At 40.2% G+C, this 16,017-nt stretch overlaps 1 protein-coding gene across 6 annotated transcripts in view; it reads left to right on the forward strand.

The window, feature by feature from the left end:
- The window catches only part of SMAD9 (SMAD family member 9), a 76,976-nt gene extending 68,802 nt beyond the window's left edge, over positions 1-8,174 (forward strand). For all 6 annotated transcript variants that reach the window (XM_074387818.1, XM_074387821.1, XM_074387822.1 and 3 more), the window contains one exon: positions 3,530-8,174. In XM_074387818.1, coding sequence (XP_074243919.1) covers positions 3,530-3,673 — 144 coding nt within the window. In that variant the 3' untranslated portion in view covers positions 3,674-8,174. The remainder of the gene's footprint in view (positions 1-3,529) is intronic.
- Positions 8,175-16,017: the final 7,843 nt, after the last annotated feature.

A 16,017-nucleotide genomic window follows, 5' to 3' on the forward strand; every position in this document is an offset into this window, starting at 1 on the left:
GCAGCCATCCAAGGAATCAGCATGGCTTGGTCCAGGTGTTGTTTTTTCAAAATAAATTTTATTTGCACTTTAAAATTACCATAACAAATACTTTTCTGTAAATTATGTTTTTATTGTTTATAATCTTAGTAATTATTTACAGAGAAAGAACAATATAGTTTCTAATTAAAAAAACAGCTGCTTGAAATCATTTCTCTTTCATAGTGACAAAGCAGTTTCATTTAAATTTAATATTTTAAAAACATATATTAGAAAGTTATGTTGACAGATAACTTGGAAATCTTTTAGAATGTTCTGTTGCTTTAGAACCAGCAGAGGGCATCATTTGAATCATACAGTTTTTGTTTTTCAGGTCTATGTTTTTAAAATTAGGATGAAATGCCAATATCTCATAGGTAGTTATTTCACTATAATTAAATATAAGCTTATATAGAAATCTGATTTTCCTGATAACTAGATACATTTCTCAGATAGGCAGCATTTAAATTCATAAAGCCACGCAGTTGATACATAAGACAAACTGTTCCTAATACTGCAGGAAATTTAAAATAAATCCCTAGTAAATATAACTATAGATGATCAGTTTAAATAAAATTGTAGATGAGCAAACACTGGTGGCTACTACTAGGCTGATACATCAGATCTCTTGAAGGTTTCTTTCAGCTCTGATTTTTACTGATTCTAGGACTCATTCAGTCAGTCAACAAGTATTTATTGCGCACCTGCCATGTATCAGGCCAGGCTGTGGGACGTACCAATGATTTCTCACAGATCTCTGGCCTCAGGGAACCAGTATTCTAGGAGGGAGAGACAGATAATAAACAACAGCCATAACAAAGAAGGTGGATGGAAAGAGAAAGTCTAGGCAGGGGTGAGGGGAATTGGAGCACTGGGCGGTGGAGTCATCTGCACATCAGGGTGGGCCTCACTGAAAAGGTGACAGGTCAGCGGAGACTGGAAGGAGACATGGAGCTAGGCCCAGGTGCCTCAGGCAGAAGAGCAAAAACAGAGGGAAGAGCAAGGCAAGAGCATATGCCTGGAGCCTCTGAGGAACGAACAGGGCAGTATGGCTGGGGCCTAATGGGTAGGGTGAGGGAGACAAGAGCAGCCTCAGGGAACCACAGCAAGGCCTCCTGAGCCACTGCCAGGAGCTCAGCGGCGACTCTAAGGAGCTGGTGAGCTTTTGCAGGGATCGGAGCAACCATTTTCATGATCTGATTCTGTTTTTAAAGGATTTCCCTGCCTTCTGTGTGGAGGATAAGTATTATACAGGCCAGGTTGCAAGTAGGGAAACCAGTTAGGAGGCTATTGCAATATTCAGGTGAGAGGCGCTCCCACCTGGAGAGTTCCAGTACGGGTTGTGAGAAGTGGAAGGAGTCTGAATTGTGAAGGCAGATTAGATGCAGGAGTGAGAAAGAGTTAGGAAGGTGAAGGTAGTTTGCCTTCAATCAAGATGGAGAAGATGCAGGTGTATTGAGATGTGTATCCACATTCAAGTGGGGTTGTGAGTAGCCAGTTCCATATAAGAGTCTGGATTTGGGGAGAGAGGTTTGGCCTCAAAATAAAAATTTGGGAATTGTCAGCAAAAGGGCAATATTTAACTACCTAAGTCTGGATGAGAACACCAAAGGTTTGAGTTTAAACCGAGAGGGCCAGGCATGGTGGCTCACGCCTGTAATCCTAGCACTTTGGGAGGCTGAGGTGGATGGATCACTTCAGGTCAGGAGTTCAAAACCAGCTTGGCCAACATGGTAAAACCCCGTATCTACTAAAAATACAAAAATTAGGCAGGCGTGGTGGCGTGTGCCTGTGATCTCAACTACTTGGGAGGCTGAGGCAGGAGACTCGCTTGAACCTGGCAACCACATGGGAGGCAGAGGTTGCAGTTAGTCCAGATTGTACCATTGCACTCCAGCCTGGTGGCAGAGTCAGACTCCATCTCTAAATAAATAAATAATAAATGAAAATAAACAGAGAAGACGGGGCTCTAGGACTGAGCCGTGGGACACTTCAGCATTTAAAGATGGAACAGAAGAGAAAGAATCAGCAAAGAAAACTGAGAAAGACCAACCAGTGAGGTAGAGTAAGACCAAGAAGTATGGTGCTTTGGAAGCCAAGAAAAGACATACATTGATGAGAAGGTGTGATTAACTAAATCAAATGCTACCCACGTAACACAGAGACTGAGAGCTGATCATTCACTTTAACAATATGAAGGTCTTTTTTTATCTTGACAAGAAAAGTTTGGTTGGCAGCTGCAGTGAAATGATTATCAGAATGGATTTAAGACAGAGTGGAAGGAGACAATTTGAGACAACTAGTATGGATGACTCTTCTGAGGGTTTTTGCTGGAAGTGGGATGAAGACTTAGGGCAGTAGCGGCTGGGGGTAGAGAAGTGTCTTCAAGATGGAAGATATTTCAGCGTGTTCATATGTTGATGGGACTGATACAGTAGATTGCAGGAGACAAGGGGAAGACTTGCTGGAATGATGTATCTAGGAAGACGGGTCTGAGAGTGCATAAATGGGTGGACCAGCTTATTTGGAAACACAGATAATTAATCTGTGGTAAGAGGTAGAAAGGCCGAGTATGTGGGTGCAGACGCTATGGAAACTCATTTCTGATGTCTTCATTTTTCTCATGAAAATACAAAATAAATTCATCAGTTGCAGATGTGGACAGGGATAAAGGGGTTGGTGGTTTTGGTGGGGAGGAGTGGTCACCTAGAGGGGGACGTGAGAGAAGGGACTGGGGGGTGGGTTGTGGCTATGTGCTGGGGACATCACAGGTTCACTTGAGGTTCCCAGTCACGAATGTAAAATGTAATCAGGCAGCATGGTTGTGTTGAAATCCAAGTTTTAAAAAACTGTGCAGAGAATCACTGCTCCCAGTCACAAAACTAATTTACTTGGCTGTGATCTCCCTTCAATTTAAAATATCTTTTCATTGATGTGTAACATACAGAGAAAAATACGCAAAATTTTAAAAAAATTTTACTGTCTCTCCTTTGAATAGTAATAAAAGGGAAATTGCCAAGTGAGCCAGAGAGAGAGAGAGAGAGAGAGAGAGAGAGAGAGAGAGAGAACAAGCAAGCTTTGATAATTAGCCCTGAAAATCCAAGCCCACCTTCCAGTTCTCTCTTTACGCCTTTCAGGTCTGTTCACTGGTCTGCAGTAGCCATTTTGTGTAAAACACTGTCCTAGGCATGAAGCAGGGAACAAAAGGTCAAGTTTCTTCCTTTGTGGAAAGGAAAAATATTTGTCAGTGCTTCCCATGTGACGAGTTCCAGAACCTCTCCAGGTCCAGATATTCAGTTGTGAACCCTGAGGGAGTGCACTGATTTGAGTTCATCTGAAGGCATCTGGTTGGTGCAAGAGTTGTCCTGTGTTTACAGGAACGTAGAGGCCATGTTCTCTTCCTCTCAGGTCTCAGGAGCTACCCTGGGTGTGAGCTGAGGGGCTCTGTGTGGGGCTCTGGAGACTGAGTTTAAGTGTGCCACCATCACTCAGCTTCTTTCTTGTTTTTCAGGGTTGGGGCGCTGAGTACCATCGCCAGGATGTCACCAGCACCCCCTGCTGGATTGAGATTCATCTTCATGGGCCGCTGCAGTGGCTGGACAAAGTTCTGACGCAGATGGGCTCTCCACATAACCCCATTTCTTCAGTGTCTTAACAGTCATGTCTTAAGCTGTGTTTCCATAGGATAGAGGCTATTGCAGGGAGTGGCTTGTATCATTTCAGATTTGCAACTAACTGAAGTTTCTACAAACATGTGTAAATACATAGAAGGTATACTATTCCTATTTTTTTTTTAACCACCGTTTGTTTTGTGCTTGCTAGTTAACCTGACACCAGTGCAATGCGATTGGAAAAGCAGGCCTTTTGTGCCTTTGCTGTCGTCGGCAGCTTTTGTGGGAGGAAACAATTGAGGGGCAATATTGTCAAAAGTGTTTGAAGGGTGTTAGCAGAAGAAAAGGCAGCTTTAGTCAGCTGTGTCATCATAAAGCATGTTGTGTGGCCTCACAGAAGTACTGAAACTGTTTATGCAGCAAAAGTCAGGAATTAGCGGCACTAGAGCAAATAACACTCAGATGAAACAAAGCAGTGAAGCCCCTACAGTTTAAATGATGTCACTTCAGTGCTATGGACAAGAAATAAAATAAGCTTGGACAATGAATTCTATGAGATAAGTCATAGAAACTTGACTTCTAAGGCTGACATACCCATAACTGGGCTGCTGTGCTGATACTCAGTGGTACATTTTAACCAAACTGTGATCAGAAAAGAAGAAAAACTGTGAAGCCAAAAAGTCATGTTCCCTCCGTCTACCACTGTAAAAACAGAGTCTAATATGGAAAAATGAATATGAAAATTCCATGAAATGCTGTTTCCCAAATTACAATATAAGACCAGAACTTGGTCCAGGAGCCACCCAGGGAGACACCTGCTTTCCACAGAGGAGATCGGATTCCTGTTGTCCTGGTTGTTCGTGTCAGGCCATCCTGCAAACTTTGAGTCTGCACAGCGTGCCAGAATAGCATGTGTTTCAGTCCTGCGTCAAGAGGCAGGTGAAACCAAAGGTTGGAGAAAAGCATCACACGTCCGTCGACTTACACTTTCTCATCTTCCCACGTTCAAGTCTCCTGGGGAAGGCACTCCTTTGCCACGTTTTTCTGCCTTTTGGCAAGTATTAACTCTGCAGATTACTAAAGCAACAGTAAGGACTTTGAGAAAATCCAGATACATTATTGGATCAATGAATTATTTAACCTAGTATCTCCAGTGATTAAGTTTATCTAAAGTCTCATACCTGGAAATAAATTCCCAAGTTATAATAATTTTATAATCATCTATAATTTCTGGGAAGCAGTAGTACCAAATAATAAGACATCTTTTAAAAATATACACACTATTAAAAACTTGTTCTTATTTTACTTTAGATGATGGAGGAAAATCCCCCAAATTTCTAGGTACTTTCATATATATATATACGTATATATTTGCCATGTAGTAACACTGCGTTGCTTGGAAAAATATTTCACACCTTCTTAAAAAAAGTATAATTTAAGATGGCTGTTATGCTTGTAACAGACAGCACTTCAGTAATCCAAGAAGTTTCTTCATTAATACATTTTGTCTCAACTCTTTCTAGCTCTAGTGCACATGGTAGTTTTCTCATTAAATTGTATTCAAGGTAGAAATGATCATGTGATAAAGATATATAACTGAGCTACTACTGTCACCTCTTATAATGACTAGTGTTATCTAATAGAAACTTTCATATATACACAATAGAAAAGAATTATTACATTTTACATTGAAACTAGGTGGCACATGTAGTGTTTAGAAAAATATGTAGTTTATTGGTTCATCATCTATGTATTGTGCACCTACCTGTAGGTGTCAGGTACAATGTTAGGTACTGTAGAATCAAATGTAAATAAGAGACATCCCAGCCCTCATGGAGCCAAGAATCTAAGTGAATCTGTTTGCACAGACATCTTCATGTTTCAGAACTTGTAAAACAAAACAAAATAATACAGTCTGTCTTTCGCTTGAAAGAATGTAATTGATTTCTTATCTCTGCTTTTTTTTAAAATTTCCCTACTCTTCTGCAAAACCAGGTAATGGATTCCTGGTATAAATGCTACTTTTTTTACCATGTCTCAAAGGTGTTTTTTTTTTTTTTTCTTCCCTTGCTTCCCTATTTCCAAGAATTCGATATCTCCCTTTTTCTTGGAAAAGACATTAATATGGTGAATCTCATATGGGAACCATTCCGTGGGAGAACTTCAACATAGCTTTTGCTTCAGAGGTCAAACATAGCTTTCATTGTCTCTTGACCAGCTATCTAACTTATCCTCTGGTAATCTTACATCTTTACCTAATTAATCTAAACTGGTGGTTCATAAATGACATCAAAACCAAAAAACAGTCCGCAGTGGCTGTAATCCCAGCACTTTGGGAGGCCAACGCAGGAGGATCACCTGAGCCCAGTAGTTTGAGGCTGCAGTGAACTGTGACCACATGACTGCATTCCAGCCTGGGTGAAGACACTCTAGTCTCTAAACAAAAATCAAACAAAAAACTTGCATTTCCATGCGGCTTTGGGAAGCCAGGACACAATATTGCAGTGAACCTGAATTTTCTGTGACAAATAAATTATTAAATTGGCACATATGATCATCATATCATGTCTCATCAAAAGCCTTTATTAAGATGCTTGTAAAATTTGAAGAATTTAGAATTGATGAGAAGTTAACCCTTTAGTCACTGTAACATAATCATATTTTAATTGGCTTTTTTTTTTCTTTTTTTTTTTTTGCTACCAGAAGTTTCAAAAAATGATGCAGTATTTGACTTCAGGCTTCCAAATGTGGTCATTTAGCACTCATTTCTTGAGGCAGACAATTAAAAAAAAATGAATAGCATCCTCTCCAGGATAACTAATAAAGAAGACGTGCTAAGCCTGTAAATACATGAGCACTGTAGCACATGTTTAAGGTTGCCACGGACAACGGACAAGGATCACGCAATAGAGAACACTGTAGTAACATTTGGATCTGCTCACAAGACCCAGAACATTTACCAGTTTTTGTTGTTGGTTTATTGTTTTTCTGTTAAAAAATCAAGGTATGAAAAGTTTGTTTTAGCTGGATGATATTTTTTTATAGTTGCCAGTGCTTGGAAACTATAAAGATGCCACTATTTAACACAAATACTTTATGTTTTGTTTTGTTTTACACTCAGTATAAATCAGGAAAAGTTAGCCAGCCACCTAGCATTTAGAATCCTCCTTCGTATATTGTCTTTTAAGGATATGGATGTTCCTGTAACAGCAACAAAAACATTTCGTAAATATCACTCAATAGGCTTTGAGCGCCTGCTTAACTTTGAATGTGTCCCAAATATTTAGTGTATGTATATATGTATATTCAACAAATAAAATAAAATATAACGTGCATTTCACATTTTGTCTTTCCCTGTTAGGATTTTAATAGCAGAAATACATGACAAGTTTAGGTGATCCTGGCATATGTTAAATTCAAATTAGTGTAAAACAGTTCAACAACAACAAAGAAAGTTTCTATTTGAGCAAAGTTATGCTTTCTATTATAATAACTTGGCTTCGATTATCCATCAGATGCACACTTACACTGTTATCTGATTGTTTATAATAAAAAATACTGTGTTCCCATAATACTTTGTGCCCATCAATGGTCAGTATCAGTCCCTGCACCACACCGTTTACTTACCCATCTCTCTACCAGGCTGGGAGATCTTTAAGGACAGGAATACTATTTATTCATTTTCAGCATTATTTATTTATTTATTTGAGACAGAGTTTCAAATAAATAAATTTATTGCAGGCCCTGCAAGGGGGATAAGGGAACTCTCATTTCACTAGGTCATCTTGCGCTCTAATCAGAACCATTATTAATGGAAGTTAATGGTTAAAATCCATTTATTGTTAATGTTATTAGGTTGAATTCATTTCCTTTAACACAGCGTCCTTCTTACAGCTATCAGCTGTCCAATAAACCAAGAATTTGACTGACTTACTCAGTAACTATGGTAGGTTTTACTTCAGTGACCTCCAATGAGCCACACACATCCCAGTGTTAACAGCCACCCACATGACTTTGGGTTAGCTGTGTGACATAATTTGGCCAATGGCATGTTAGCAAGCTTTATGCAGGCAGAGGTAAGAATGAGTATTTGCACAATGGGGCTTGTCTTCTTGGAACATCACTCTTGAGAGCAAGCCCCCATGTTAGATTACTGAATGAAGAGATGTCTGTGGGCTGGGTGCAGTGGCTCATTCCTGTAATCCCAGCACTTTGGAAGGCCAAGGCAGGTGGCTCACCTGAGGTCAGGAGTTCGAGACCAACCTGGCCAACATGGTGAAACCCAGTCTCTACCAAAAATTAACAACAAAAAAAATTAGCCAGGTGTGGTGGCACATGCCTCTAATCCCAGCTGCTTGGGAGGCTGAGGCAGGAGAATTGCTTGAATCCAGGAGGCAGTTTGCAGTGAGCCGAGATTGCACCATTGTACTCCAGCTTGGGCGACAAGAGCAAAACTCCATCTCAAAAAAAAAAAAAAAAAAAAAAAAAAAGAGAGAGATGTCTGTGGACAGAGTCCCTGGAGAAGGGGCCAGCAGAATCTCTAAACAGCAGACAGTCAGTACTTTTGGCTTTGTGGGCCATGTGGCCTCTGTGATTGTCACAAACACTCAGCGCGGTCACTGTTGTGGAAAAGCGCATAAGTGAATGAGCGTGGTGTGGTTATGTTCCAATAAAACTTTTTGGACACTGAAATTTGAATTTCATATAATTTTCACATTTCACAAAGTATTTTTCTTTTGAGTTTTTTTCGATGATTAAAAAATGTAAAAGTGATTTAATTACCAAAAATGTAGAAACTACTGCTCATGGCAGTACAAAAACTGAGCATGGCTTGGATTTGCTTAGGGGCTTTTGGTTTGAAGCCTCCGGTTCTGGAGGATGAGAGGTCATTTTGACTGTCCAGTCACAGCCACATCCCATCTGAATGCAGCCTCCTGAGATACCCCAAGCAAGAGTATCAGAAGAAACTCTCTGTTAAGCTCAGCCAACCCACAACATTGTGAGGAAAAAGAAAAAAAAATGGTTGTTATTGAACCACTGTGCTTTGGGGCTTTTCATTTACCTAACATGCTGAAGTAGTACCCAAACCTGTAGTTGTGCCTATCATTCAGGTGTTTGGAATTTTGATAAAATGTTGCCTGCTGTTTGTCAAGAGGCCACAGGTAAGCAGCTGATCACAAAATAGAGGCAGCACCTGCAGTTTATTATGTGGTTGCTACTCTGGTCCTGATCAATAGCTTGTTCAACTTGCTATGCCTGTATGTCAGCTATTGAAGCGATTTCTGTTCAAAATTCTTACTTCCTTTTCCAAGATCATGTGAGAAGGTTTGCCATTTTGGTTGCCAGAAATGAACCCATCACTTCCTGCCTCTTATCAGTAGAGACATGAGACAGCCAGTTGCCTAGACAGATAGGAAAGGGTTCCCAGAGAACCTCTCACCCGTCCAGATCATTGTGCATGGGGGACTTCCCTAAACATGCCCTTGGTAAAAAAATTCTGTCCCTTAATACGTGTGCAGTAAGGGAAATAAATCAATGTAGAGTGGCTCAACTAAAGGCCCACAATGTGCACTGAGGGACAGGGGTGTAGCTACCAGGAATTCATGCCTTATGCAGGGGAGGAGCCTGGTCTTCAGCTTGTTTGCAGTGGCTTGCTATTCAATTTGTGAGATGGGAGCCTGCTGGTAAGTTCCTCCGTTTTTTTGCTGAGAGATTTCTTTTAGCTTAATAAATTCTGCTCTCCTCACCCTTCAATGTACCTAATTTTTCCTGGCCATGAGACAAGAACCCACATTTAGCTGAACTAAGGAGCAGTGTAGCTACCAGGAATTCATGCCTTATGCAGGGGAGGAGCCTGGTCTTTAGCTTGTTTGCAGTGGCTTGCTATTCAATTTGTGAGATGGGAGCCTGCTGGTAAGTTCCTCCGGTTTTTGCTGAGAGATTTCTTTTAGCTTAATAAATTCTGCTCTCCTCACCCTTCAATGTACCTAATTTTTTCTGGCCATGAGACAAGAACCCACATTTAGCTGAACTAAGGAGCAAAAAATCCTGTATAACTATTATTAACACTAGCAGTGAACTATTACATTTCCCAGAAAGGGCACAGTGTAGGTAGTCAGGCAGAACTGGCCTCTGAGGATACTGCTGCTCCTGCCACTGCTGTGGCAGTCACCACAGTGGCCCCAGTGTCTGACCTTCAGCATGCAGCCAGAGAGACACTCAGGGACTGGTGATCTGCCGCTCAGAAAGCACTCAGCACTCAGCCTTCCCTTCCAAACTGGGCCCCTGAGACTTACTCTGAGTGTCTCAGTTTTAAGCTTTTCTTCCGCTTCACAATGGGTAATGACTGGCCTGGGCAGGGGCCAGAGTCACTTTCATTTGCCAACAAAGCAGGACATGTTGAGGAAAGTGAGATACTGGGTGGATTTTATAACTCATTGAAGGCAGCAGATGTCTGGGAATAATTGCAAAAGGCAATTGATTCTTTGTTGTTGGCATTAAAGAGGTGAACAGGAAATAGAGGAGACACAGTAATGTATCATTTGGGCATGTTACCCAGAGAAGGGCACCCAAGTAAGAGAGCAGTGCTTGGTTTTTCTTGGATAAGCATTTTCCTGGCCAAAAAGTTCCACTTAACTAGCACAAGAGACAGGGCGTACATGTCATGATGGATAGTTTTTTAAAAAAAGGCCAACTCTTCAAGTATAAGAAGAACCCCAAAATAAGAGTCTCAGCACACCTTGCTATAAAGCAAACTTGAGTTTCCATATTGGCAGACAATTTTAGGTTTTCTTAGAAAAATACTGACCTCTTTAATACTCGGTTTCCTTCATTGTTTGTTTGTTTTGTTTTTGGAGACAGGGTCTTGCTGCATCACCCAGGCTGGAGTGCAGTGGCAGGATCAGGGCTCACTGCAGCCTCAACCTCCTGGACTCAAGCAATCCTCCCACCTCAACCTCCTGAGTAGCCCAGATAATTTTTGTATTTTTTGTAGAGACAGGGTTTCTCCATGCTACCCAGGCTGGTCTTAAACTCCTGGGCTCAGGTGATCTGCCTGCCTTGGCCTCCTAAAGTGCTGGGATTACAGGTGTGAGCCACGGCACTAGCTGGTTTCCCTCATTTTCTGAAAAACAGTATCGCTGTCACAATTACCCTCACTGTGCCCCGACAAGTGTCTGCAGATGACTCTAATTAGCATGATGGTGAAGTGCAGGTATGGATTTATAGTTTAACGATATAACTATATTACCATAATAAACACAATTTTAATGCTACTATTTAATGTTAATTAATATATTACTATTAACATATCCTGCTGCTTATTAGATTTTCAAAGGCAACTGGTATAAAATCTTATTAGTGCTGACTGTGGTCTCCAATTTAAGAACAGTAAATCATTTGAGGTCAATTATAGGAGGAAAAGAAACAGAAAATCCTACTAGTCATAACTTATCTTCTGGTTGTTTTCCTCAGCTTTCTGTTTTTGTTTTCATGCTGCATATACTCCTGGGTCCTCTAAAGCCCAAGCTTCAGATAGCTCATAAATTCAGCATCTGTGCTTATGGAATACATCTTAAAACAGGCTACATCCTTTTCTGCTACTAGGGTAAAACTCTGAAGAGGAAAGATTTATTTTGCTGCAGTAGATTTTTTAAAAAGTGCACTTCCAATGCTTTAGAATAATCCAAACAACTATTTGGAGGATGGAGTACTCTTTGTTAAGCGTAATGGGGGAAATAGCTCATCTTTTCATGAAAGGTGAGACCAACTCACCTAATTATTAAACCTGTCAAGTATTTTCATTAAAATGTTTTAAAAGCAACTGTTAACTTGAAACTCAATAAAAGCAGTATTAAAATCAGATTTTTTTTTTTCTATAGTGAGGCTAATCTGCTAGATAAATGATAGTTCAGCCCATTTTCAAATAAACTGCTATCTGAACACAGGTCCTAAACTATGTACCTTCAACAGTATCTGTGGTCATGAGTATAATATTCATTTTTTCTAGCTAAGGAAGTTAGAAACTAAAGACAGTTAGGAACTGGGGGTGTAATAATGATTTCAAAAAATACTAAAATTTCCATTTCAATGAATTACACAAAAGCAATATTTGGAACTATTTGACAATATTTACATTAATTATGTTTTCTAATTCTAGAAAAAGAAATGTGAATCATTATAAACCAGTAATCATTTGAAATATTCCACTTGAGACTTTTAAAACTAAGACTAGAAACCCAGAAGCCATAAAAGAAATGTCAGACATATTGAAATACACAAAAATTAAAAGCTCCTATGGCAAAAGATACCATAAAAAAGTAAATGAACACATTTTTGATTTGGACTAAGAAGGAGATAAAAGTGACAAAGAGTTAAATTTCATGACATTAGAGTTTTACACACTGAGCTTGAAAAACGGAACTTAACAGAAAATAAGCGAAAGATATGACTAAGCAATTCACAGAACAGCAAATTTAAAAAAGCAGCAATCATAAAAAAAGAGGGTTTAGGCTGGACACAGTGGCTTACACCTGTAGTACCAGCATTTTGGGAGGTTGAGGGGGGCAAACTGCCTGAGCCCAGAGGTTCAAGACCAGCCTGGGCAACATGGCAAAAACTCATCTCTACAAAAAATAAAAAAATTAGCCAGGTGTAGGGGTATGCGCCTGTGGTCTCAGCTATTCAAGAGGCTGAGGTAGGAGGATCACTTGAGCCCAGGAGGTTAAGGTTGCAGTGAGCTGAGACTGCACCACTGCACTCTAGCCTGGGCGACAGAGTGAGACCCTGCCTCAAAAAGAAAAAGAAAAAGGAAAAAAAAAGATGCTTTAATTTATCAGTATTTCAGGAAATCCTGATACATGTAATAACACTGGCATAGATGTGAGAGAAATTAATTCTTTTTCATTTGCTGGTAAACACGTTAAGTGCTACAGATTTCCTGGGGAAAGGAATATAACAACATCTATTTAAAGGAAACTTATAACCCTCTACTCAGCAATCCCACTTCTGGAAGTCAATCCCAAGGCCATAAAACCACCAATATGTACCAGTATGTAAGGACACATTACAAGGATGTCTGCTGCAGCACTGTTCATAGTGGTGGAAGACAAGACAGCAAGTGAATGCCTGTCAACAGTGGAATGGCTGAATAAATCATGGTGCATTCCCATCAAGAGCTGCTCTGCAGCCATCTAAAGGAATGACTTAGAGCTATACAAGTGACTCAGAGGGACTTCTACACAGTTCTGGTGCATTAAAAAAAAAAAAGCAATATGCTGACAAGCATGTATAATATGCCCACATTTTTATGTAACAATGACAATTCTAAATGTATGTATGTGTTCATATATAATTATATAAACATGAAAAAAATGCAGACTACATACTGGGTAGTTGACAAAGGTTACCTGGAAGTTGGGTGGTGCATAGAAGACAGAGGGTAAGAAAATTTTAAAAAAGGAACAGAAGAGAGTATAAAGTTAAACAAAACTCCTTCAGTATATACAATATGATTATTAGTGTATTTATATAAAATTGTACGTGTAAGCATACAGAAAGTTTCATTTTGAAAAATTTAATTGTTCAGCACTTATTGAAGGGCCTACAGTGTTAGAATAGGCACTTGCAGCCGGGCGCAGTGACTCAATATCTATAATCCCAGCACCTTGGGAGGCCAAGGTGAGCAGATCACTTGAGGTCAGGAGTTCGAGACCAGCCTGGCGAACACGGTGAAATCCTCTCTCTACCAAGAATACAAAATTAGCCAGGTGTGGTGGTGCATGCTTGTAATCCCAGCTACTCAGGAGGCTGAAGCAGGAGAATCACTTGAACCCAGGAGGCCGAGATTGCAGTGAGCTAAGATTGCACCACTGCACTCCATTCTGAGCGACAGTGTAACTCCATCTCAAGAAAAATGAAACTAGGCACTTGAAAGTATTAGTTTTTACTTTAGCAACAGCATGCTATTCTGGAAAGAGCATCATTTCTAGAGACAATTTTAGGTTCAAATCTTGGTTCTGCCTCTAACAGTACAACCTGTTTTATATGTCACTTTAACTTCTCTGAGTTCCTTTCCTCATCCCAAAACAAGGACAATACTACTTGCCTTGCAATTTTTTGAGGTTCAACTATAGTAGTACATACAAAAATACTTCCTAAAATAATATATTTAAGGCTAGTTAACATAAAATGTGTCTTTTAACACATTCCAAAAATCAAGGCTTAATTTGTACAAAGCCTTTATTCTTATGGCCCAGTGATGGTGCATCCACTGCCAAAATGCAAGGGGCATGTCCAGACTGCATCGGCCTGTGACTGAAGCTTACAACAGTATGCAGTAAGTCATTTGGAATCAGAGGGCCTGGATATAAGTAGTTCAATAGCTGTGCAGTCTTGAGCAAGTGACTGAACCTTTTCAACTTTGCTTCTGTGTTTATAAACTAACAATTGTGCATGCATTATAAAATTGTTGTGGAAAGCAAGTCAATATGCAGAATTGTTTTGAAAAGTATAAAGTGCTAGAAAATTGGCAGATTTTGTCATACTGTCTTTAGATTATACTTTCTTTGTATATCTCCAGCAGGGAAGTATATATTTTGGACCCCAGGATGGCCTGTAAACTCCAAGGGGAAATCTCACTACAAGTAAGTGTCAAATATATATAAAGATTCACTAGTGAAAAATTTTTCTATAAACCAAAATAGAAAGCAAAGGGGCAATAACTGTCAGCATAAGTTGTCTACACATCTCAATTCCTTCCCTCTCTCCCTCCCCTTTTCCTTCCTTCCTTCCTCCCTCTCTCCCTCCCTCCCTTCCTCTCTTCCTCCATTCCTTCCTTCCTTCCCTCCCTCTCTTCCTCTTCAAACAATTTCACTTTGTCACGCAGGCTTATCTCTTCCCTCATTTTTCAAACAATTTCACTCTGTCAACCAGGCCGAAGCGCAGTAGCACAATCTCAGCTCACTAACCTCTGCCTCCCAGGTTCAAGTGAGTCTCAGGCCTCAGCCTCTCAAGTAGCTGGCACTACAGGTGCGTGCTACCTAGCTATTTTTATTTTTTATTTTATTTTTGGTATTACTAGTAGAGTCAGGGTTTCACTGTGTTGGCCAGGCTGGTCTCAAATTCCTGACCCCACATGATCCATCTGCCTCAGCTTCCCAAAGGGTTGACATTACAGGCATCAATCACCACACCTGGTCATCAATTTTTAACAAGATTTTTTTTTAGTTTGTAATAAGAACAACATTTCTGAAATGGTCATACATGCATGGTAAGAATTCAAGCAGTATAAAAGATCATTTCAGTGGGGAGTGGTGGCTCAAGCCTATAATCCCAGCACTTTGGGAGGCCAAGGTGGGTGGATTGCCTGAGGTCAGGAGTTCGAGACCAGCCTAGCCAACATGGTGAACCCTCGTCTCTACTAAAAATATAAAAATTAGCCAGGCGTGGTGGTGGGCACCTGTAATCCCAGCTACTTGGGAGGCTGAGGCAAGAGAATTGCTAGAACCTGGGAGGCGGAGGTTGCAGTGAGCCAAGATTGCACCACTGCACTCCAGCCTGGGCCATAGAACAAGACTCCATCTCCAAAAAAAAAAAAAAAAAAAAAAAAAAAGACAATTTCAATAAAAGATTTTCTCCTGACTACTGAACCCTTCCATCCCAGTGTCCCAACCAGTGTCCCGATTTTCCTTTGTGGTAGTTTGGATTACCTGCACCTGAAGCAAAACATCATTCCATAGTTTACTATCTACTTTTTCTGTCTTGCCATTTTAAAAAACCGTTTTTGCAGTGCTCCAGAGCTGCTGCTTGATGAACTGAAGCAAAATGCTTTGAGGTTCTCCTTGAGGTGAGTCCTCCTTGAGTGACTTTCCTGCCATTAAATCCTAAAGGCTTGTTTATTTAATGCTCCAAATCAACTCTTCAAGGAGAAGCCTAGCAATGGTCTAGCTGCTGAGCATTTCCAAGGGCCAAATTTATTAAGATTCATTATGGAACAAAAATTGGGGCTGTCACTAATTGATTGTAATGAGTTCCACCTGAGATATCTTGTGCTCTCTCATTCTTCCACACTTATACTGCAATGTCATAGGAACCTCCAGTTTCCATTAGCCTCATTTTTTCTCTGCTCAGCTCAAACCTATTCCTGAAAGTACTTTCAGAAGCATCCTAACTTCCTCATGCCTTACTTCCTTCCACCAAATGAACTCTACATCAAGCCTATCATCTATCTTTCCAACTCCTATAGGTGGCTGAGCCTAGTGAAACATTGTCACATAACTGCAGATTGCCGTTACAAATTCCTGGTTTCCAGTATGCCACCTGTCAATCCTTTTCCCTACAGTATTACTTAGAAAATAAATAATACTGGCTGGCTGTCATAACAACAACC

The sequence above is a fragment of the Saimiri boliviensis genome, chromosome 16 (genome assembly GCF_048565385.1).
Source record: "Saimiri boliviensis isolate mSaiBol1 chromosome 16, mSaiBol1.pri, whole genome shotgun sequence".
Classification (NCBI taxonomy): domain Eukaryota; kingdom Metazoa; phylum Chordata; class Mammalia; order Primates; family Cebidae; genus Saimiri; species Saimiri boliviensis.